The following is a 25,253-nucleotide window of genomic DNA, read 5'->3' as shown; positions in this document are numbered from 1 at the left end:
TTAGTATGTTTTATTTATATCAGTCCATACATGATTTCATGGGTGGTCTTTGCAATGTGTAAATTCAGATTGTGCTTAAATATCTGACCACTATTGAACTACTTTCCAATCTAACAATGAAGGGTAGCATTTTTACCTTTGGGCTAAAGGGGTTATGGTAACACTGAGGCTCCTGTGTGTTTTTATTTGATGGTGGTTAATTATATTTTTTAGCCCTATGACATTAGTTAATTTTTAGACAGGTCTCAAGTAGACCAGGTTGGCCTCAAACTTACTGTAGCTCAAGATGACTTTGAATTTCTGGTCTTCCTGTTTCTACATAGAATTATGAATAAGCCTGTACTACCATACCCAGGGTATGTAGTGTTGGGATCAAACCCAGAGTTTTATGCATACTAGGCAAATGCTCTACCAAAATTTCTATATTGTTAGCCCAACAAGGTGAGTTTTAATTGTAAGTAATTTAAATCCTAACAATTTTGTGTAGGTGTCCTGATGTCCAGGCATCGTACTTAATTGAAGAGAGGTTTTCAGTTCCTTCTGCATCATCTCCCAGTTGCCAGAGTGACAACACTGAGCCAAGAGAAAGATTACAGCTCAGCTTTCAGAGTGATGAGTAAGTTCTCGCCTTAGACTTGGGGAAAATGTGTGACTCTGTCTTTGATTATTACTTCTTAGTGTCTCTAAGAAAGACCTTTCTGTACATCTTTTAACTACATTTTTAGCCTTTAAATTTTTTTTTTCTGAGTGTAAATAAAACAGTCATTGATAAAAGTAAAACTACAAGCAGTTATTAGGAAGACAGCCAAAGTATCAAAGCTGTATCATCTGTTAACTACAGAAGAGATACTGATTACATTTTCTTTTCTTTTCACTTCTTTTTTTAAAAATATTACATTGGGGGGGGGTGTGCACATGTGTGCCTGATCATATAAACATGCCCTGGCACGTGTGTGGGTGTCAGAAGACACCTTACTGGAGTCTGTTACTGGTCCCGGGAAATAGGTTTGATGGCAGATAACCTTTGTCAACTGATTTCATCTTGCTGTCCTAGTATTATTTGTGATCTTTCATTTAAGAGGTAAAAATAATTTTATAAATCTGTATGTATACACTGAAGAAAAACCAGAATTTCTAAAACTGAAACTTAACTTTGTAGCTGGTGACATTAGAAAAGAGCCCGTCCGTCTGGTTCCTGGCTTAGTTGCCATTTTCCCCGCACAAAGCCGAGCCCCCAAGCTGGTTCACTGGGCTGCTCTCTCCAGCTCGCCCCGTGGTAATCGGGTTGTTGGCGGACCCACCGTCCAGTAACCCAGTAAATCAAAACTCTTGATGCTTAAAGTTAACCAATGGATATATTATATATATCAGTAAAATCTCAATACATAAGATGCCCACACAGATTAGAAAGTATCCCAACATTCCTAACCTTTAGGTTTCATATCTTCCTATTTACTTGAATCATGGGGTCTAAGTCCGCTGCCATTTTGCCTTTTTCCTCTCTCTTGACTCCCTGCTTCTGCCTCCCTTAGCTCTGCCTCACTTTTCCCTATCCAATCATAGATCTCCGCTGCAAGTAGATTAGGCAGGGACATTTCTGCCACATATCTTGAAGTTCTTGGTGGTTTTAGTATAGACAGTCTTAAGGTTTCTGTTTAACTCTGCATTTTAGTATTGGCAAGGTTGAATGTGCTACGACATTATTCACTACTTTCATTTATGTTGTAAATTGCCTCTTGATAGACTTTATATATGTTTTCTTTTTAGAAATTATTTGTTTTTTTATTTGTTTGTTTGAGACTTTTATGTCATTTACAGTATTTTTACCCCCGTGCTCATTTATTGAAGTGAAGTTTCCCTGTATTATGTATGAGTATGCTTTGGTTTAAGCTAGAGGTATTTAATTTATGACAGCTTTATAAAGGGATAGAGAAGAATAGGAAGTAAATTGTAGTTAGGACAAAGGCTGTGTATGGAAGTATGGCAGGGTCCTTACCTCTTTAACTTGAAGCTCATGGTTTTGTTTTTTAAGCTTGGCTCTTCGTCTCTATCAGAAGGGAAATTGCTATTAACAAAAACCATTTTCATCTGAATACAAAAGTATAGAAACAGAAAGTTAGTTATGAGAACAGAGGCAAGAGTCGAAATGAACTTGTGAACCCTTTATTTCCCAGTTGTGGTGGTGTACTGTATGTAATCCCGGCACCTGGGAGGTAGGGCAGGAATATCAAAGGTCCAGGCCAGCCAGGCCTTTATGTAAATTCTAGGGAACCAAGAACCCAGTGGGACCCTCTATTAAAACAAAAACAAACAACCACAAAACCTTTATTAATTCAAAGATTTTGTTGTCTTGGCAAGCATACTATTCTAGTATTTGAAAGTATAACTCATTGTTAGAAATAGCTAGGATGTTAGCTAGGCGGTTGTGGTGCACGTGGGAGGCAGAGGCAGGTGGGTGTCTGAGTTCTAGCCTGGTCTAGAAGTTCCAGACAGCCAGTGCTACATGCAGAAACTCTGTTTTGAAAACAACGACAACAAAACAAACAAACAAATAAATAAAGAGAGAGGGAGAGAGAGAGAGAAAAGAAAGGGAAGTTGGATTGTCTTCTAGGCATAATACTTATGTGGTAAAGAAAAAAATATTTTTTTTTCCACTTGAGAGGCAGGATAGTGGTGAGATTATTCTCTCTGTATCTGGTGAACTATGTGCCACAGGAGCCAACTTATCCAGCCCCAGAATGCATTTCTAGGAAGATAGAATACAGAGCTGAAATATTTTTATAGATTACCTAAAGGTAGTTAACATTTTTATCATAATTTTACTCCCTTAAAAAGTTCTGCTACAAGGAAAAAGAACTACATAGAAAGTCCACATTTGTCACGTGCTCTCATGAAACCAAGAGCAGAAGAGAAGCAAGCTAATACTACATCTGTTCAGGGTCAGAGTCTTCTGGATAGAGTTTCCCCTCTGCAACAGGTACCAGGTATGCAGTGTTAGAAATTATTTCATGTATACGTTTTAATGGTTTTAATTTCCCTGTCCTCTGCTTGGTATGTCGTCTGCTTTTGTCCTGTGGTGAACACAGTGTTTTGGTTTGTCGTGGGCTTTTGTAGACCTCTCTTGATGGGTTTCCTTGGCCTTGGGAATGATGTGGTTGGTAGGTGGAGCTCTTCCTCTTTATTACAGGGTCCATTGCTAGTATTCCTCACTTTTCCTCTTCAATCGAAATTTATGTTTGTATTAATAGAATGGATGAATTAGAAATTCTAAAATAAATTATTGTTTCTTAGACAATCAAATTTATACTTTTAAAATACTCAAAGGTGACTCATTTTAAAAATTCATTTTTAAGTAGATATATAAAGTAGGAAAGGTACAAAACGTGAGGTGTTGTCGACAGTTACTGGATGCTCCTACTTGTGGCTCCTGTGTGTGCTTTAAATTCTTGCTCTTTTTCTTTCCTTGTGCCCCTTGTGGTTTTTGTTTTTGTTTGTTTGTTTGTTTGTTTGTTTGTTTTTAGAAACAGAGTTTCTCTGTGTAGCCCTGGCTGTCCTGGAACTCACTCTGTAGACCAGGCTGGCCTTGAACTCAGAAATCCGCCTGTCTCTGCCTCCCAAGTGCTGCGATTAAAGGTATGCGCCACCACTGCCTGGCTTTTTTTTTTTTTTTTTTTTTTTTTTTTTTTCTCCCCCTTGTGTTTTTTGAAGACAGTTTTGCTATATACTTCTGATTGGCTTTGTACCTTGCTGTGTAGTCAATCTAAAGCTAACTTACAGCAATCTTGCTGCCTCAGTTTCCTGAATGGCAGGAATGGAGATGTGTCTCATCATACCTGTGTTTCCTCTCCCACCCCAACTTGTTCTTTCTCTTTTCGAAAGAACTCAAAACTAGAAATTGAAAACTATATATTTTTGGTTTACTATAGCAATGATATAAATTGGAGCTGTAATTCAGTACTTATAATATTATGTTTGAGTGTTAAAAGATTGATGAGCAAATATACATTTATAGTTTGAACAGTTGTTAGGTACGTTTGTGTTTCTCCTGATGTAAAATTTCAATTATCTATGAAGATCGAAGACATTAGTATCAGCTACACTTGTAAGCTGTCAAGAAAGTGGCAAAACAACCAACAATGGAAAAATTTTTTTCTGTATTTAATTATATATATATTAAAATATATAAAATATTTTCTGAATATATAATTACAAATTAAATATACAGAAAGGTGCCAGTATTAAAAATATATAAAGAACTTTAATATTGATAAGACAAATATGTAAAGGGTTTGAATAGACAGTTCTCTATAGAAATTGTACATATGGCCAGTAAACACACAGAAAGGTGTTTCATAGTGTAAATCATCAGAAAAAAGCAAGTCAAAATCATGAGATACTGTTTCATACCCAAAATAGATATATTGAAAAGATAAAAATCAGGAGCTGGAGAGATGACTCAGTGGTTAAGAGCACTTGTTACTGTCTCAGGGGACCCAGATTTGATTCCTCTTATTTACATGGCAGCTCACAACTGTCTGTAACTCCACTTTAAAGAGATCCGACACCTCTTCTGATGGCTGAGGGGACTATAGACATATGGTGCACAGACATACAAACAAAACACTAATCACATAGAATCAAAAAAAAAAAAACAAAAAACAAAAAAAAAAGAATAGCAAGCATTGTTGAAGATTTGCAGAAACTGAAACTCAAACTTTGATGGAAAATGGTGACTGAGTATGCTAGCACACACTTTTAATCCCAGCATGAGGAAGCTGGAAGCAGAGGCAGGGAGGTCTCTGAGTTTGAGGCCAGAGAGTCTGTATAGCTTAGCTTCCAGAACAGTCATGACTACATAGTGAGGCCCTGTCTCAAAAAAACAAAACCAAAACAAACCAATCAAAACAACAAAGAGAGAAAGGAGATGGTGACCTGTTTTGGAAATGAATTTACAGAATTTAAAACAATAAAATAGATTAGGATATATACCCCTCTGACTCCTTAATTGTGACAAGTTCTTGGAAAACCTTAGTTGGAGAAAGGAAGGATTTATTGTAGTTTGTGGTTTCTGTAACCTCTGTCCATGTTTGGCTGGCTGCACGGCTGTGGCCTGGAGAAAGGCCAAGTCTTTGGCTCCTGGTGGGCAGGGATGGATTCCTGTATTATCATCCGGTATTATCTATTGTGTTTCAAGATAAAAAATGTTTAGTTCTTTTATTCGTTGTTTTTAAATATGATTAGGTTGAAAAATAATCTGTCCCTTCATTTTTTGTTTTTGTTTTTTTAATAGATTCAGCTCTTGATTTTCACTTAAAATCATGGACAAATAATCAAGAACACAAGGTAAATTTTTATATATTATCAATTTCTGGAATGCTGTAATGGAGTAAAAGTTTATATTACACACATACCCTGCTATATTGGAGTAAACTTTTTTTTTGGTTTTTCGAGACAGGGTTTCTCTGTGTAGCCCTGGCTGTCTTGGAACTCACTCTGTAGACCAGGCTGGCCTCGAACTCAGAAATCCACCTGCCTCTGCCTCCCAAGTGCTGGGATTAAAGGTGTGTGCCACTACTGCCGGGCTCAACTTTTTTTAAAAATTTTTTTTAATTTACTTTTTAAATTTATTGCACTGCAGATTAAATACTTGGTCTTTTTTATAGCCTTGTACCATTTGTTTCTTTTTAGATTGCTATGCCTGATCCTAAGAAGCATCTCGAAGCCAAGAATCCAAACAGTGATTTCAGCCAAACCAGTTTATTAGACAATGAGAAACTTTTAACACTGACAAGCTTGGATGATTCCTCTGGTACCACAGAATGAGTGATGCTCTTCCTTTCCCTTGCCACTTCACTTTTTGTCTGTATTGCAGTAGTTAGTACACTTTTGGTCATTGTCTTTGTCTTTTCCTTCTGCCTGTAACAAAACTTTCTTGACTTGTTTTGCTTTGTTTTGTTTTTTTGAGATAGGGTTTCTCTGTGTAACAGCCCTGACTGTTACCAGGCTGTTGCCTTGAACTCTGTAGACCAAGCTGGCCTTGAACTCACAGAGATCCACCTGTCTCTGCCTCCTAAGTGCTGAGACTGAAGGCCTGTATCAGCAGGCCTGGCTTTTCTGTTGAATATTCTGAGTAGCAAGATTTATTGTTTTACTTCTTTGTGGACAGGGTCTCACTATGTAGGCTGGTCTAGAACTCCCTAAGTAGATTATGCAGTCCAGAAGCTCGTAGACATCTGCCTGCCTCTGCATCTTGGCATTTTGTTTAATTGTTGAGAGACCTCCTGCTTGTTAGCCAAGCACTCTACCATTAAGTTGTATCCTAAACCTTAACTCCCCCTTCCTGATTCCCCTCCCCTCCCCTCCCCTCCCCTCCCCTCCCCTCCCCTCCCCTCCCCTCCCCTCCCCTCCCCTCCCCTCCTTCCCTCCCATCCTTCCTTCCTTCCTTCCTTCCTTCCTTTCTTTCTTTCTTTCTTTTTTTTTTTTTTTTGAGACAGACTCTCTCATGTAACTATAACTATCTTGAAACTTGCTCTGTAGACCAGGGTGGCCTTGATTTTGCAAGCATTTTCTGTTCCTTCCTACCTACTTTTTTTTTTCTTCCACATTTCCTTCCTTTCTTTCATTTATTATTTAATGTATATTAGCGTTTGTACATTATGTATATTTGAGGGTGTTAGATCCCCTGGAACAGAAGTTACAAACAGTTGTGAGCTGCCATGTGGGTGCTGGGAATTGAACCTGGGTCCTCTGGAAGAGCAGCCAGTGCTCCTAACTGCTGAGCCATCTCTCCAGCCCTGTTCCTACATTCTAAGTGCTAGCAATTTACAGCTATACACCAACCCATCTGGCTTTATGATCATTTTCTTATGCTTGCCATAAAAATAAAATTGTGTCATCCACTACCCTGCCATGTTTTATCAGTTTTATGATTAAAAATTATATGTATTTCAGTTTTTACTTGAAAACCTAGCTTATTTTTCATTCTACTTTATCAATAGATGATGATATTAATGATGAAGACTTTTATGATGATCATTTAGAAGCATATTTTGAACAACTAGCCATTCCAGGGATGATCTATGAAGCAGGAGAACAGGAGTCACCAGAGAACGATTTTAAGTTCCCTGTAAGTGAATTATGTTCTAGTGTTTTGTTTTTGTTTGTTTTTATAAAGAACTTTGACCTTGTAAATCACTGTCTTATTAGATTTTTTTGTGTTTTGTTTTGAGATATGGTTTCATGTAGACCAGGCTGACCTATAACTCACCTTGATCTTCTCATCCATCTGCCTCCATTTCCCCAATTGCTAGGATTAGAGTTTCCTGCCACTACACCTGATTCATTTCATGTTAATGTTATAAACTTAAGTCTATGGCTCTCCTGTGGACTTCAAATTGATGAAAAAATTGATTTTTTTCTCTGTTTTCTCTTACTTTGGTCTCACTTAAGAAGGTAAAAAAGGTTAAGAATTTTAGCACTACCTGGGCGGTGGTGGCGCACGCCTTTAATCCCAGCACTTGGGAGGCAGAGGCAGGTGGATTTCTAAGTTCAAGGCCAGCCTGGTCTACAGAGTGAGTTCCAGGACAGCCAGGGCTACACAGAGAAATCGTGTCTCGAAAAACAAGAAAAACCAAACAAATAAAAAACAAACAAACAAACAAACCAACCAACCAACCCCCCAAAAAACCAAAACCAAAGAATTCCAGCACTCCAAAGCTGGTCTAGGAGGATAGGATTTCAAGGCCAGCATGGGTTACAAGCAAGAAGGCAAGAAAATGTAGTTTTGTTTTTTTTTTTTTTTTTTTGGTTTTTTGAGACAGGGTTTCTCTGTATAGCCTTGGCTGTCCTGGAACTCACTCGGTAGAAAATGTAGTTAATGGGCATTTTTTTTCTGCATTAAGCAGTTAACATCTTGTTGCTATAGCATTTTCTCTCTCTGGATCATTTGAAAACACATTACAAATGATTTATGACTATACACTAAAATTTACCACCGATGAATAAGAACATTTTTCAACATAGCCACACGTTGTTATAATATACCTTTGATACAGTAGTTTAAAATTAAAATATATTTCATGCATATGGATGTTTTGCTTGCATGTATGTCTAGACTACTTGCATGCCGTCAGAGGCCAGAATAGGGTGTCAGATCTCTTGAAATTGCAATTTCAAATGGTTGTGAACCACTATATAGGTGCTAGAGCCAAACCCAAATTCTTTTTTTTTTTTTTTTTTTTTTTCTGTTTTTAAGGATTTATTTATTTTATATATGTGAGTACATTTTTGCTGTCTTTAGACACACCAGAAGAGGGCATTGGGTCCCATTACAGACAGTTGTGAGCCACCATGTGGTTGCCAGGAATTGAACTCAGGACCTTTGGAAGAGCAGTCAGTGCTCTTAACCACTGAGCCATCTCTCTAGCCCCAAACCTAAATTCTTGAGAATAGCTCTTCACCATTGAGCCATCTCTCCAGCTCCTGATACATTGGATTAAATTAATGACTATATTCAAATCTGCTCAGTTATTTCTAAAATATTCTTTATTTTTACTGTTTGTGATTCATAGTTTAATAAAATGTTATATGACCTGGGTTTCTTTATTTTAACTTGCAATTCATTCATGCATTAAGTATTTTATACAATTTAGCTTTTTTGTTTTGTAGACCCCTAATCTGGAAACTTCTGATTACTGTATCTCCTAATTAGAATAAGATAGACTAAAGAAATGGCTCAGTGGTTAAGAGCACTGACTGTTCTTCCAGAGGTCCTGAGTTCAATTCCCAGCAACCACGTGGTGGCTCACAACCATCTGTAATCGGATCTGATGCCCTCTTCTGGAGTCTGAAGACAGCTACAGTGTACTCATATACATAAAGTAAAAAAAAAAAAGATAGACATTTGGCAAGAACTTTAGTGATCCATTTTCCTCAGGAGTAAGCTGGTTAAACATGGCTACTGTGTATGCACCACCTCACAGCAGTGGATGTTTCTTTGCTTTTGCCATCCATCTGTCTGGCATTGGCTCTCCCATGGGTGCTCTTTGGTAATGTCGTTGCTCATGTCTCTGATGCAGATGATTTTTTTCTTTGTGTTTAAATCATCTGTGGGATGACACATCAAAGCCTTGTAAACATCCTGTCTCCAGCAAGTCTTCACAAAGTGCTAAAGCCCCTGGAATTAAGCACTATACACTGGTGTTTGCCATGGTGGTGTTTCTGTTTCTTTCTTGTTGTCTATCTAGCAGCCCTCAGTAAGGCAGATATTCTGTTGTCCTCAAAATGTTCTTTTTTAATTTAAAAGAGGATACTTTCTTAACAGGCAAATGAAAACAGTATCTTAAACTGTGAGTTTCAATCAGAAAATAACAGTCCTCTGATTCCTCATGATGCATGTACTTCAGGAAATTCTCCTACTACTGACACAGAGTCTGAGGAAGGCCATGGTCGTCTGCCAGGGACTAGTAAGTATTGAAATATGATTTTTTTTTTCCTTTTTTGATTTGTTTGACACAAGATTTCATATAGTAGCCTAGGCTGGCCTGGGTCTTACTGTGTACTCCAGGTGGACTTCGCCTCACTGTAGTCTTTTAGCCTAGACTTCTGACTACTGAAAGTTCAGGAATGGGCTGCCATGTCTGGCTCTTCTTTGCTCTTAAATTTGGGTTTGAGTTTACCTTTTTAGGAAAAAAACCCTTTGTTGTGATTAGTTTTCAGTTTATTTTCATTTCCCTTTTGAATATTTAGCCCAAAAACTTCGAAAAGAGTTTTTAACGCCTGAGCAAGAGGTAGTTGCCTCCTGGTTAAATTTGTTTCTGAGTGGTTTTGTGTTATATGTTAATGTGAAACTGCAGACATCATTAATTTTTTTTTTAACAGTTCTGTGTATATAAAGACATTAGAAATAATTTTAATTATGTCTGCATGGTACTGGTAGAAGTTCAGTGGTATGTTCTTAGGTGGCCATTTTAAATGATTGTGTCCTATTCAGACCTTGGAGAATGAGAGATCAGCTCTCTGTATGTAACCAGCTTTCTCATGTTCATCCCTTACTGGTGCCTGTTTTCACTTGTTTCCTATCTGCAGAATTTGTCATATGAATACTAAGTAATAACTAGGAAGACTGTTATTGCATTAGACAACCTAGACTTTGATATGGTTCCATTAACCCTTTTCCCTTATTTTCAGGTGTCTGTGTGGGTACTGTAGATAATAAAAAGCAGGTAGATAATGTGTTATCTCTTTACTCTCACACCTGGAGAACTGAGAAGGAAGGGGCACACAGTCTGAAGGATATTGTTCCAGATCAAAGCAGAGTAAGTTGGTGAACATTTTACCTAACTTCCTAGTAATTTCTCACATTTGTATGATACCAGATTTTCAGAAGAAGTTGTTGACCTCTGAAAAATACGGGAAAAATATAAAATTACTATTCCTATGTTTTGTGTTTGATTGTATGTATTATTGGCATCACTGTTATACAATTGTGTACATTTTCTTGGCTTTAAGCATCTGAAGTCATGCACTTAGTTACTCATTTGAAAAGTTCTTTATCCTAGTATGTAGTCATTTAATAGAGCACATAGCTGGGTGTGGTGGTCTGTGCATTTAATTCCTGCATTTGGGTAGAGGCAAGAGGGTTGAAACTTGAAAGTCAACTCAGCTAGACTGAAATCGACTTACCAGTCTAAGCCTGTATTAATAACGTATCCTAGACGTAACAAAGCAGCTTAAAGAAGGTCTATTTTGGCAAGTGGTTTGAGGAGATGCAGTACTTCACTGGAAGGCTTTGTGTGTGTGTGTGTGTGTGTGTGTGTGTGTGTGTGTGTGTGTATGTATGTATGTATGTATGTATGTATGTATATAGTCAGGCAGGCAGTCCTGGCTGTCTTGGAACTCAAAAAATTTAGACTAGGCTGGTCTTGAACTTGAACTTGAGATCCATCTACCTCTGCCTTCTGAAGGCTGGAATTAAAGGCATGTACCACCCTATCGCCTGGCTCACTTGAAGGCTTTTATTTATACTAGTTTTATGCAGCTTGTCACACTAATGGGCTTGCTTTTGTAGAGACTTTTATTGGTAATTACAAGTGTGTAATTTACAGTTCTGTCTTGTGATGGACAGAGAGGCCTCCTTTTGGTTTATAAGTCTGTTGATGTGTGTTATTGCTATGACCACATTTTTTTTAAGGTCTGATCATTTATTTGCTATTCTTAAAAAGTTATTTTTGACTGCACTCAGAATAAGGAAGGATAGCATCTATCTCTTGGCAGTTGATTCCTGGTGTCTTTCTTTGGCTTTCTTCATTCTCTTGGCTAAAAGTTCAGCATGTTCTGCTGCCTCCTCCTCCCTTTTCTTAGTGTGTTGTCTCCTCAGAGCAGTGCATTGGTGTTTGAGTTGTAGGACAAGCTGTAGTGACAGATGCCAAATCTTGGATGCTTTGGTTCTGGGCTTCTTACTTTGAGGCTTTCTGACAGTATATTGGCAGACACCATCTTCTTTAGAGAGATTGGAAAGCTTCGAATTCTTCTAGTTCATTTGGGCCCCAGTTGATAAAGCACGTCAGTATTGTCAGTCCACGTATATCTTTCTCTCCTTTATTTTAATTTTTTAAATTATAATAACCAAGTTGATAACTTGTTATCCCCACAATTCATCTGTAAATAGACGTGAGCCTGAGCACATTTTAAATTGGGTTTTGGTAAATTGCTGAACTTTGGCTCATATATAGTCTAGGATATGCTGAATATTAAATAGGCCATTTATTTATATACTAAGCATTTTATAACAGTTGCATTGCTTTGTTCATTATTATTGTTCCATTAATAATTCTTAAAGGAATGTGGAGGAGAGGACATTCTGGTGAAGAGGCCGCATGTTGTGGATGAGAGTCTCAGATCTACTTATAGTCACAGTACAAATGACACACAAGGTGGCTTGGACCCAGCTGACTACATCAAACAGGATTCAGAATCTCCTCAACAAAATCGGCATTTGGCTTCAGATTTAGAAACAGTTCTGAATGTGGATAGATGCTTAACCACAGAGACTCCTACAGTGGTTATTCAAAAACATGGGAACCTTGCATCTTCGAAGACTCATGGCGACAATGGAATGAATTCTCCTGATACTTTTTGGTCACCAACTTGTGAAAGGAGAGCATGTGAATTTTATGAGTCTGGTGCAAAGACTAATGACAGTAAGTAGACTATTTCATTTTAAATAGAATTAAAGAAGTGTAAGATGTTTAGGCCAAGCTTTCACATAGAATTCCCTGATTATTTATGTTGAAGTATTTAAATGTTTTTATGGATTTAAAAAAATCTCCATTAACAATTTCTTTTTTTATTCATAAACAATACATTCTGAGCATAGCCTCCCCTCCCTCCATCTTCCCAGTCGCCCCCTCCAGATCCACTTCTCATTTCCCTTCAGAAAAGAGCAGGCTTCAGGGATGTCAGCTGAGCATGGTATAAGAAGGCACAATACGGGGCACAAATCTTCCTATCAGGGCTGGATCGGGTGACCCATAGGAGGAAAAGGGTCCCAAAAGTATGCAAAGGAGTCAGAGACACCCTAACTCCCACTGTTAGGAGTTCCACAAAAACCCCAGGCTAAACAACCATGTAGTACATTGTGGTCACATTTATCCCTCAACCTTCTCTTGCCCTCTTTACCCACAAACTCCTGTCCCACCTAAATGTCTTGTTTGTTTTTGTTTTGTGTTCCCTCGGGGTTTAATCAGAGCCAGTAAGCATGGTGTGAGCCTGTCCTCTGCTGTATCAACTCCCTAGTAATTATATTGTTAAAGAAAATTTTCTCTCCCCCACATCAGCCCTTGAACACCAGCAATTCCCCTGTGTGGGGCTGGACCCCATGAGCTCCTCTATTTGTTATTGTGGATTTTAAAGATTTTCAAAATATACTAGTATTGCATGATTGTTGCTCAGAAATAAAAATGTTAAGCAGACAGGTAATGCAAGTGTACCTTCCTTTTTCCCCATTATACCTCATAAACTTGTGGGTAAGTTTGTCTTGTTGCTATCAAAGGTATTTCCCTTTTTGGGAAAATGGATTTTCCTTTTTTAAACTGATTTTGAGCAGACTTCAGTATCATTGTTAAGTAAGTTAGTTGTTATATGCATCATTCAACGGTTTTGGCATTTACTCTTTTGAAATAGATCTCTCACAGAACGTAGTCTACCAAAATGAGGACGGCAAATGGGTCACTGACCTCGCCTACTACACGTCTTTTATTGATCATCAAGATTTACAGATGTCTCCAAATAATGAAGTGAATGAAGACTTCAGATCTGGTTGTAAGTATGGAGATAACCACTTTTATTGTGCCAGACTCATTGTTTATGATGATGGTTTGAATCTAGTCGGCTTGTATCAGTCAGTCATATACAATCCCTTCTGAAATACAATTGCATTCTGTAAATATAAAGGATGCATTCTGCAATCTTTAATGTAAAAGATGTAGCAAACAGTTACAAGGTTTGATAGAAGGAAACACAGATGAGGTTTTACATCACTTCTTTTTGTTGTTCTAACAAGAAGGCAAGGGACTGCTTTAGTATTTAACCAGTGAAAAAGTCGAGGCAAATGAGAAGATCATTATTTTAGGTTAGCTGATAATTAGGTTTATATTTTTCTAAATATCTGAAACTTTTCTTCCTTAATGTCCATGGCTGATTTTGAGGGGTGGGAAACACTAGAGCATTGCAGATTAAATGGGAAATTCCTTAGGAAAAGTACTCTGAAGTTTAATAGACAGCATTTGAGGTATCAGCCCAACGGAGTAAACATCGAGTGATGAGAAACTCATGCAGGTGAATTAGGTTCTTCTGTGCTGTCTTCTGTGGGCCGAGTTCCTTCCTTATCCTTTCTTGGCTGTTAGATTTGCTTGGTTGCTGCTTTCACATTTTACCATAGTGTTTGTAGCTCTTAGTTGTAGATTCACAGAAACATGTTTGTATAGATTATACTTTTTTCATCTAATTTTGGGGGCTTCATGGTTCTTGATGTTCAGTCATAGGCTCTCTGTTATGGTGATTGCTTCAGCAGACATATACTTACATTGTTCTGGCAGTAGAATTCCTGAGCTGTGTTTGGCACTCTGATTTTCCTGACCAGAACTGTGTCTGTTTCTCAAGTTGTTAACATGAGACCCTCTACTTGACCTAAAGGACAGTTTGAATCTAATTAGCCCTTTGTGGGCACATGAGAGGAAATGTCCTTTTTTGATTCATGAGTGGACTTTCCTTTCTGATTCACTCTTCACCGTCCTTGAATCCTTTCTTCACAGTCTTGAGGCCCGGACCACAGACTAGCAGGCCAGACCCTGGTCTCATGTATGTTTAGAATCCCCTCAGGCGGAGCTCTGGACTCTAGTGCTGAGGCTCCTGGGGTATAGACTAGGAAGTGTCCTCAGGCACCCCTGACCCTGGCACCCCCATGAGAGCAAAGGTACTCATGAGGATCTATCTTTAAGGGCAGATAGGAGAGGACTGCCTGTTTCCTGTTTGTTTTGGGGTATGGGACTCTGTGAGTCTAGTACATTTCTGACCACACAAGTACATGGGAATTCTAGTAGTCGTCTTTGTAACTAACTTGTAGAGAGGCATTTCAGTCAGATAAAAGCCTGTGTATACATAGACAGCTTTTCTTTCTTTCTTTTTTTTAAAGATTTATTTTTGTTATTTTAAGAATTTTATGTATGTCTATATAGGTATGTACACATGAGCGCAGGTGCCTGTAGAGGACTTGGGTTTCATTTGAAGCTGGAGTTACAGGTGGCTGTGAGTCACCTGATAGAGTATTGAACTCTGGTCCCCTGGAAGAGTAGTACATGCTGTTAACCACTGAGCCATCTCCAGCTCTAGACAGATTTCTTTTTTCTCCCTCCCCCCCCCCCCCCCGCGCTTTTTTTTTGTTGGCTCTTTGAGACATTGAAACAGGTTCTTTCTACAAAGCTCTGACTCCCTAGAACTCAGTATGTAGACTAGGCTGGCCTCAAACTCACAGAGGCCTACCTGCTTCTGCCTTCCTCATGCTGGTATTCTAGGCTATGCCATCACACCCTGCCAGAGAAAATTCTTAATTTGTGTGTACTCAACTTTTTAAAGCTAAAATTAATTGGAGCCTTGCTTAATTTAAAGAATATTTGTTTTATTTGTGTGTGTGAGCATTGCATTGTTGTGTGTGTGCTCTTTTTGCAGGTAGACACAATGGTTGCATCTTGTGCATCATGTGTTTGGGATCAGGACAACCTCAGATGTTTGTCCTTAACTTTATGGTTTTTTTTTTTTTTAAATTTAGATAAGGTTTTCTCTTATCCTCTTATTCACTGCTGAACTGGCCCATGAGCTTCCAGATTCTCATATGTTCCTGAAGGATATAACGGTTCTAGGCATGTGTACTACTGTGTCTGGCTTTTGTATTTGGGATTTGAACTTAAGTCTTCCTGCTTACATGGGAAGTGCTTTACCCACTTAGCCATTTCCTGAATCTGGAATATTTCTTATTATGAATAGAAATCTTGCTATTATTAACCAGGTTGGTCTCATGCCCCTGGGCTCAAATGATACTCTTACTTACCTCAGCTTCCTGAATGGCTGGGACTCTAGACACATGCTATCATGCTTGCACTCAATTGGAATTATGTGTAAATACTTTTCACAAATCAACTAGGGCAAATTTTCACAACTGAAATCAGTCATGGTAGTGTATGTTTTAATGGAAATTTGACAACCTTATGTACTTAATATAATTGTATAAATTGTGTGAATGGAAGTTTTACATACTTAAAAAATGTGTATTTCATGAACTAGGGAGTTGGCTTAATGGATAAAAGTGCTTGTTGTACAAGCAGGAGGGCCTGCGCTCTGATTGCCAGTATTCATGTAAAGATGGATGGGAGCGCGCTAGTGCTGTGCACGTGTGACCCCAGTGAGGGCTGGGGTAAGTGGGCAGACGCTAGGGGCTTGACAGGACACTGAAGAACAGAGAGCTTTCTCAACAATAAGACTCAGAGCACTAGAGGAAGACACTTGAAGTTAACTTGTGGCCTCTAGAGCTGACAGGTACACCTGCAGAAGCACACCTCCCCACATATGCACAGGTACACCTGCAGAAGCACACCTCCCCACATATGCACAGGTACACCTGCAGAAGTACACCTCCCCACATATGCACAGGTACACCTGCAGAAGCACACCTCCCCACATATGCACAGGTACACCTGCAGAAGTACACCTCCCCACATATGCACAGGTACACCTGCAGAAGCACACCTCCCCACATATGCACAGGTACACCTGCAGAAGCACACCTCCCCACATATGCACAGGTACACCTGCAGAAGCACACCTCCCCACATATGCACAGGTACACCTGCAGAAGCACACCTCCCCACATATGCACAGGTACACCTGCAGAAGCACACCTCCCCACATATGCACAGGTACACCTGCAGAAGCATACCTCCCCACATATGCACAGGTATACCTGCAGAAGCACACCTCCCCACATATGCACAGGTACACCTGCAGAAGCACACCTCCCCACATATGCATCCATCCCCATGACAAAGTGTCTTCTTATTTCATTTTTTTAAATTTGCTTTTTGTGTGTGCTAATATAAATGTAATTATATAAACTTGTTTTTCTTTAAGCTGAAGCATTGGATTTAATTGCAAAAGATGAAGAAGAATTCAATAAAGAACATCCATTTATACAGGTTTGAAATTACTTGTTCTAACCTAAATTTAAATTTTTTTGTATTAATTTAAATTTAGGTAAAAAACTCTGCCCCCTCCCCTCAGCAGTTAGTATAGAATTATTTCTCATTTTTTCCCCATGTTATGGCAACTTTAACTCTTTTGTCCTAAGTTATTAGCTGAAAACTGATATACTAAACCATATCTTTGTAAGGGAATGTAGGTTACAAGCATAGCAGTTGCCTGGTACACAGAACCCTGTCCTTCATTTCCAGTGCTGCACATACCAGCCATAACAACAGAACAGTAACTGTATCTTTATTTTTAAAGATCTGCACTTATTTATTGTGTGCCTGTGGTAGGGGTGCTTAGGGCCAGCACGTGTGGGAGATCAGAGGACAACTTTTGGGAGTTGATTTTCTTCTACCCATGTGTCTTGGGGACCAAGGTGATGCTGTCATTGTCAGGCTAGTGGCCTAAATTTTTAAAAAAGAATTAAATAAAATCACTTTTAGTTATGTGAATATATGCGTAAGTAGGTCACTGCAGAAGCCAGTGGTACCAGATCTCTCCGGAGCTATAATTACAAGCAACTATGAACCATCTGATAGATGTGGTGCTGAGAATGGTTTTTGGGTCCTCTTTAGGAAATAGTTCACACTCTTGACCACTGAGCCATTTCTCTAGCCCCTAAACTTACCTTTAATTTACTTAAAATTCTTTGTAAAATTTCCATGGATATCTCTGTGCTTTAAAAAAAATAGGGCTTTTAGGAGGTAATCCTATTGAATGTGGTAAAGATGTGTATATTCTAATTTGTAACAGTGTTTAAGTAACTCATTCAGATAGTACATATTGTAACACATACACAAAAATGAGGTCTTCCGTACACTTAAGTAGTTACTCATCCTTACGTTTATCTAAATGTTTTGTACCATGTTTTGAAAAAGTTACTTTTTAAGTTTTCCTAGTTCTTTTAATTTTACTTTCACACATTAGAAAGACAAGGATAAGCCTTGTTGAGGAAAAAAATGAAACAATAACTTTATTTTTTTCTAGGATGAAAAAATAGATGTTCAGAACGCTTCAGTGGCACTTGGTGATACATCCTGGGTAACAACAGTTAATTACTATTTATTGAGAAAATCTCTTGGCACATCAGATTTCGATAAAGATGATGGCAGTTATCTACGCCTGTCATTAGGAGAGTTCTTTGCACAAAGATCTGAAGCTCTTGGTTGCCTTGGTGGTGGTAAGGATGTGAAAAGAGTAAGTATGAAATGCGCTGAAAGTGATAAAGTCACTCGTGTCCTTTGTGTGTCGCTGGACGTACAAGCCCCAAGACTGGATAAGCTGTTGTAGCAACACATAGTGGGGGAATGGGTATGCGTGAAAGAGATGTGTGTAAGAGAAAGTGAAGAGAACCAAACTTTAAATAACTCTCTTTTGCCTTTACTTGACCATTTTTCTGAGACCTACCCTAATGTTTTCCTAAGGGCACTTCCTTCTTAGAACAAAAGCCTCTGAGAGGCCCTACCATCTCACAATCTTGGGGCCCAAATCTCAACATGAGTTTTTGTGGGGATAGCCACAATCCCAGGGTTCTTTTACTTTGAATATTAGGATGATCTATTTAGAATATAGCAACTTTAAGACAGGCAGAGGAAGAAGCAGCGACCAAACCCGTGTGCCGCTGTATACCTGTGTTCAGCGCCCACATCCCCTGCTGCCACCATGCCCAAAGGGGATGCTAAAGGAGACAAAGCCAAAGTGAAGGACGAGCCAGAGAGAAGATCTGCAGGGTTGTCTGCTAAACCTGCTCCTCCAAAGCCAGAGCCCAAGCCTAAAAAGGCCCCTGCAAAGAAGGGAGAGAAGGTACCCAAGGGAAAGAAGGGGAAAGCCGACGCTACAAGGATGCTAGCAAGGATGCGAATAACCCTGCAGAAAATGGAGATGCCAAAACAGACCAGGCACAGAAAGCTGAAGGTGCCGGAGATGCCAAGTGACGTGTGTGCATTTTTGATAACTGTGTGCTTCTGGTGACTGTACAGTTTGAAATACTATTTTTTGTTTGTTTGTTTTTTGAGACAGGGTTTCTCTGTGTAGCCCTGGCTGTCCTGGAACTCACTCTGTAGACCATGCTGGCCTTGAACTTGAAATACTATTTTTACCAAGTTTTATAAAAATGCAGAATTCTGTTTTACTTTTTTTTTTTTAAGCTATATTGTTAGCACACAGAACACTTCATTGTTGGGGGGCAAGGATCATGTGTCACTAACAAAATATCTCCCAAGCTGGATATTGAGGACAGAAAACCTCTTTCCTTGATAATTTTGAAAGGCTTCTGTTGGCTTCCAGGAGAGATGTCCTGGTCTTGACATAGGTGGCCACCAAGTCTGGGGAAACTCTAAATTCATTTTCATATGCTCTTCACCCTGTACCATCAACATAGACTTAATTCCCTTAAGACCAGAGACCTGTTGGAACCTGGGCCCCAAAATTGGTTTTCCAGTCTGTTGGGCAATGTGGACTTTACAGTGACATCATTGAGTGTTCTCAGAAGAGCATGGGTTCCTTTTATAAAAGATTGTGGATCTTCAGATTGATAATTCTACCATGTTCATTTCTTGAAAGTCAGGGTCGGCTTGTGAAAAGTTGTTAAACAACATCCTTAATGTGAAGTGTCAACCTTCACTCTAAGCCACTTCCCATTTTCAAAGCACTGAATGAAGATTTCATTGGGTTTTATAGGGGCTTTCTGATTTTGGTAGTCTATACAAGAAGGGAATTTGGAAGTTCTTGTATATTGTTGGTTGTCTGCCCATGTTCTGCCTGAAATACCATGATTGTTTATGAAAAGAATCTTTAATAAAGCTGGTTACAGTTTAAAAAAAAAAAAAAAAAAAGACATAGGCAGAATGGGAGCGAGACAGAATAGTGGTTAAAAGCTTAGGATTTGTGGTTAGTCAGACCTGGTTTCAGTTCTGGTTCTGCCTTTTAACTACTTCTATGACATTGAACTTCTTCACATGTGTTCTGTGCCCTAATTTCTCCATTTCTAAAGTGTAGTGCTATTTGTGGGATTTTGTAAGATTGAGATATGTTGCTACATATGAAGTAGTTAACACAGGTATGCACTGAGTAACTTTTGGTGTTATATGGTCAATTGGTAGTATTCATTTATTCCATCTATCTGTAAAATGTTTTAAAATGTTGGAATGTTTTGATTTAAAAAAAAGTGATAGTTATACATATTTTTAAAATGCAAACAGTTCATGTAGTGGTAAGTGTTATAAGGAATGACTGAGCAGAAAGTGGCTTCCCTCTGCTGTTATAGAATGTTATCTGAGGGGATGACATGGAACAAAGAGGCAGCTATCCAGAGATCCAGACGAACAGTGTTCCTGGTAAAAGAAAGCCATGTGTGTGAGACCCAGAGACAGGTATCAGAGTGGTTCATCAAAGGCAGATAGAACTAATGTGAGGGACCAGGGCAAGGGTAAGTTGGGTAGGATATTGGTGGTATCTCAGTTGAACTTCCAGGAAGGACTTGGAGTCAGAGAATAACTTGGTCATATTGCTTGGGTTCAATTCCACATTTCCACTACCTTTGTCAGGAGCCTGCATGGTGAGAGCCAGTAAAACGCAGAGGAAGAACAGTTGGCAGAGGCTTGGTTAGTGGGAAGAGAGGTGGTGAAAGCTGGGACAAGTGTGACCTATTGAAACATGAAGGTGCAAGGATCAAGATTTATTCTACATAGCGAATTTGAGTTACACCATCAGTTACAGTGACTAAATGATAGCTGTGACTGAAGAAACAAAAAGTTTTGTTTGAAGCAAAACCTCTTCTCCCCATGTTGGATGTAGTGCCCAGGTCTTATCGGTGAGCAGACAGGTGCTCTCATGGGTAACCAGTTCAAAGGTTCTGTCTGGACTTTAAAGTTCACCTCTAGATTTTTGAAGTTAAATGGCAAGAATGAAATCATTTGGATGTTTTAGTCATAGTAGATAAAGTAATCTAGAGCTTTTCAAAGTGGTTGGAAGTTAAGGAAAATTAATTTATGTTTAATTATTTTTGCAGCCATCATTTGGTTATTTTATTAGATCACCAGAGGAGAGAGAGCCTGTTGCGTTAATAAAATCTGATGTGTCAAGAAGTGATCTGGAAAAAGAAATAACTCATCTTCACCAGGGTTTCTCTTCAGGTAGTGGATTAAATGAAAGACTTGAAGGAACTTTTGTCTTAACTTGTAATAGTGTGATCATATTCTCTGGGTGAAGATGTTTACTATACATTGCTTTATAACATTCCACATGGGCTGTAGATTTTTTTTTTATATTTTCACATCTTTTTAACTGAAAGTAGAAAAGAGAAATAAAATTCACCCAAACTTTTGTATAAACTACTATAGCAAATATGAATAATTTAAAATGACCTAGTTAAATTTGGCTTATTAAATTATTACTGTTAAGGAATAATAGAAATTAGAGATGCTATGAAATTTAAAGTAGACTACATGTAACATTCCTGCAATATCTATAGAATTTTTTTCTTTTTCGAGACAGGGTTTCTCTGTGTAACCCTGTCTCCCCTGGACTCACTCTGTAGACCAGGCTGGCCTTGCACTCAGAGATCCTAAAGGTGTGTGTTACCACTCTCAGCTAATAGAAAATACACTTTCTTCATTAGCTAAGTTATTGAGCCATTCCTTTTTGCTAATCCAAAAGCTCTATTGAATAATAGTGCTCCATCCTTTTTTAAAAATTATTTTATTGTGTGTATCTGGGTATTTTGCCTATCTGTGTATCTGTGCACCATGTTCATGCCTACCTGGTGCCTGCGGAGCTGCTGTGTGTTTGCTAAGGATTTCATCCAGGTTCTCTGAAAGAGCAGCAGTGCTTTTTAACCACTAAGCTATCTCTACACCCCCAGGATGTGTCTGTGTTCTAATACAGGATGAAGGATGTAGTTCAGTTTTTATCATTCTGAAGAAGTACATAATTTTGAAATCAACTTTTGAAGCCCAAATATATTAAATTAGTTTATATAAATAATTTAGGGGAGGTCAAAATCCACAGATTTCCTTCAGAGCCTATCCTTTGTCCAAATGTCTGTCATTTAAACATTCTTACTGAGGACAACTTAACGTTTACAGTACAAAGATATTTTTCCCCCCTTGGCATTTAATCATTTTGACCAGTTTTCTTATCAGATTATTTCCAAGGGGTAACACATGCCTTTAAGTTGAATATTGTTTATTTCCTATAGGAGACTTGAATGAACAGTCTCAGGCACAGCTAAGTGAAGGATCAGTCACACTTAAGGCTGAAGAACTGCAGAGAACTTCCCAGGTGGATGAAGATGACATGACACTGACTGCCAGCAAAAGCCAGACAGAGGTAGCTCAAGCTGTCCCTAAAGGATGTCTTAGATTATCTTATTATGGTTTTCAAATAAGATGGATCAAGGTCATCTGTGAAAAATATATGCCCTTACTTTTCTGGCTTCAGTTTTATTACAGTGTCCTTTAAATGAGAAATATTTAAAAAATAATTTATAATGTACATATAGAAGAATGTATAAAACAGAGTTACAGTGAATGCATTATCACAGTTTGTGTGTCCCATATCAAGAAAAGGAACACTGAGGTGTGTACATACACTCTTTGTTTCGTCCCATCTCATGTCCCTCTTAACTTGGCCAGTAGGCAGACTGTCAGTGTTGACCTCCAGAATCATGGAAAGTTAAAAAAGAATGAAAAAAAAAAGTTATTGTCAATAATTCAGAATTAAAAAAAAATTCTTCTAAACAGTACTTATTACTAGTGCACTAGTATAATAACTAGTAATGCTAGTTATAGTATTATAATACTATAATTCTTGCCTATTTTTAACTTTGGATAAAAGACATGCAGCATGCATTCTTTTTCTTTGGCTGTTTTTGGTTCAGTTTTTACTTGCTAAAGGAATTTATAGACAATCATTTTCCTTAGTGTGTTGTGTTCTGTTATATGAATGTTAGTGAATGTTTGGGCTATTTGTTGTGTTGAAACAACCTAATACGTTTGTCTTGTTGGCTGACCCACTCCATCACCCCTCTTCTGTGTGTGTCTCTGTTGAGTGCAACTGATGGTTCACACATAAAGTTTGTGACTTACACTGAAGTCCCTTTGGCATAGACAATATAGTTGTCTCTGGGTGGTCTGTAATAATTTGTGTTGACATATGACCTCTCCTCACAGAGTGGTATTACTAACCATTGGAGTAGCTCTGTAGTGGGACTTCTTGTTTTAATTTGTATTCCTCTGATTGTTAATGAAGTTAAGTACTTTTATACTTTTATTGGTCTTTTAGGTAGTTTCTTTTGTGAAGTTTCATTTCTTGGATTTCTTTATGTCTTTTGGTAGGATCCTTTGGCCAGTCATGAAAGTTTTATGTATTTTCTTCCAGTCTGTGACTTATCCTCCCTTTTTTCTTCAAGATAGGTTCTCACTGTATAGCTCTAGTTAGACTTGGATGAACTATGTTGTCCAGGCTGGTCTTGGACCTCTGTAAGTCTTCCTGTCTCAGCTTTCCTAATGCTGTGAAGTCACACGGGAGCCACTGCGCCTAGTTTATTAGCCTTTTCACTATTCTTTCTTTTTAAATTACTTCTTTAATTTTATTTTATGAGCATTGCTGTGAGGGTGTCAGATTTCCTGGAACTAGAGATACAGACAGTTGTGAGCTGCCATGTTGGTGCTGGGAATTGAACCTGGGTCTTCTGAAACAGTAGCCAGTGCTCTTAACTGCTGACTCATCTCTCCAGCCCCAGCCTTTTCACTCAATAGTATCATCTACTATTGTTTATTTAATTAGTTCATGCTTTCTCTATTTCACCAATATGTTGACTTTTTAATCAGATATGCAAGAAAATTGTTTTTGTCTGTGTTATATTACTCGTTAAATATTGTTGCTTTGATAGTAAGCCGTGGTATCTACTAAAATAATTTTCATACAGTTTTAATATACCAAAGAACTAATCCACCAATAACTGTGTGCTTTTAATGAGATTAATTTAATCTATAAAACAGTAAAATTCACATCCCTATAATACTGAATCTTCTAATCCATGAGCATTTTGTAATCATCGTAGTTTTCCTGTATATTTTATGATTGAGCAAATTTTCTTTTCTTTTTTTTTTTTTTGTTAGCTTTTTTCTAAAGTTGTTGAACATTTTAAGATTTTTCTTCTTTTTCCTGGTTTCACTATGTAATCCTGGCTATCCTAGAACTATGAGAACCAGGTTGGTCTTGAACTTCTCAAGATCTGAAAATCTCAACCTTTCTACTGCAGAGTGTGTGTGCCAACTGGCCTGGCATTATTTTTATTATTAATTTTTTTTAGAAGAAGTTCTTATTATGTAGCTTAGACTGGCCTTGAGCTCCTCTTTTTTTCTCCTAACTTTTTGAGATGAATGTGTAGATCACTGATTGTTTTTCACCGAATTATTTCTGTTTTATTTTCCTAATATGGACATTTTTCTAGTGGGATGAATTTTCCGAGAGCACAGCTTTTGCTGCATCCTGTGTTTTCTCTTTCATTCCGTGTTTTTGGTACATCATGTTTTCATTATTCAGTTTCCTCCCTTCATCCTTCAAAATCTACCTGTATCAGATTTTCTCTCCCCTCCTCCTTACCATTTTGGCTATGCTGAGAATTGAGCCCCTGGCTCTTCTCATTCTTAGGCAAGTATTCTTCTACTGATTGATAGCCCCATCTTTGTTCAACGTATTTTGAAAAACTTACTTAGGTTTTTAAGCAGTTATAAGATATTCCAGATTTTTAATTTTAGTTTTATTATTTTAATGATTTACTTTTTAAATTATGTATATGGTGGTTTTTGTTTGTTTGTTTTTTTTTGTTTTTTTGTTTTTTAGAGACAGGGTTTCTCTGTGTAGCCCTGGCTGTCCTGGAACTCACTCTGTAGACCAGGCTGGCCTTGAACTCAAATCCACCTGCCTCTGCCTCCCAAGTGCTGGGACTAAAGGTATGCGCCACCACTGCCCGGCAAATTATGTATATGTTGAGGGTAGGGTCTGGACATGCGTGTGGTTGAACCCCCTGGACTTTAGAGTTGTGGGCAGTTGTGAACCTTTTGACATGGCTGTGGGAACTGAACTCAGGTCTTTTGTCAGATAGATTATCCTCTTATCCACCAAGCCATCTTTCCAGTCAGTTCCAGATTTTAAAGTAACTGGTTTTATGTTGCTTGTTGTGTGTTCAAGATTTTTCCTCTTATTTATTTATTTTATGAAGACATCTTCAGTGTGTCTGGATTTGTTCAGTCTTTGAAAATGCATCTTATTCACTTGTTCACAGTTCTATAACTGTTGCCTTCTTTTTTGTTTCATTAATGCTAAATAAGAATAATAGGTGATTGAATCTTAAAATTATTGTACTATTCCTTTAGTTATTTAGGTTTTGACATTATCCACTGTGACTATATGTTTATTTGTTTTTCATTTTCAGCCTATTTTTACTTTAA

General features: G+C 38.1%; 1 protein-coding gene and 1 pseudogene across 5 annotated transcripts in view; both read left to right on the top strand.

Moving 5' to 3' along the window:
• Cep192 (centrosomal protein 192) overlaps window positions 1-25,253 on the top strand; it is an 87,205-nt gene that overhangs the window by 3,380 nt on the left and 58,572 nt on the right. For 4 of the 5 annotated variants that reach the window (XM_076912522.1, XM_034517717.2, XM_076912523.1 and 1 more), the window contains exons 4-16: window positions 488-616; window positions 2,836-2,984; window positions 5,291-5,343; window positions 5,689-5,809; window positions 6,999-7,126; window positions 9,323-9,464; window positions 10,189-10,316; window positions 11,840-12,200; window positions 13,183-13,320; window positions 16,681-16,745; window positions 17,785-17,994; window positions 20,807-20,930; window positions 21,995-22,125. In XM_076912522.1, the coding sequence (XP_076768637.1) occupies window positions 488-616; window positions 2,836-2,984; window positions 5,291-5,343; window positions 5,689-5,809; window positions 6,999-7,126; window positions 9,323-9,464; window positions 10,189-10,316; window positions 11,840-12,200; window positions 13,183-13,320; window positions 16,681-16,745; window positions 17,785-17,994; window positions 20,807-20,930; window positions 21,995-22,125 (1,879 nt within the window). Of the gene's footprint in view, window positions 1-485; window positions 617-2,835; window positions 2,985-5,290; window positions 5,344-5,688; window positions 5,810-6,998; window positions 7,127-9,322; window positions 9,465-10,188; window positions 10,317-11,839; window positions 12,201-13,182; window positions 13,321-16,680; window positions 16,746-17,784; window positions 17,995-20,806; window positions 20,931-21,994; window positions 22,126-25,253 lie in introns of those variants that run through there. The other variant, XM_076912525.1, reaches the window with a different exon arrangement.
• Window positions 18,320-18,872, top strand: LOC117719560 (non-histone chromosomal protein HMG-17 pseudogene; annotated as a pseudogene).

Source organism: Arvicanthis niloticus, chromosome 14 (genome assembly GCF_011762505.2).
Source record: "Arvicanthis niloticus isolate mArvNil1 chromosome 14, mArvNil1.pat.X, whole genome shotgun sequence".
Classification (NCBI taxonomy): Eukaryota; Metazoa; Chordata; class Mammalia; order Rodentia; family Muridae; genus Arvicanthis; species Arvicanthis niloticus.
Note: the sequence above shows the minus strand (reverse complement) of the source record. Positions and strands in the feature narration are given on the sequence as shown.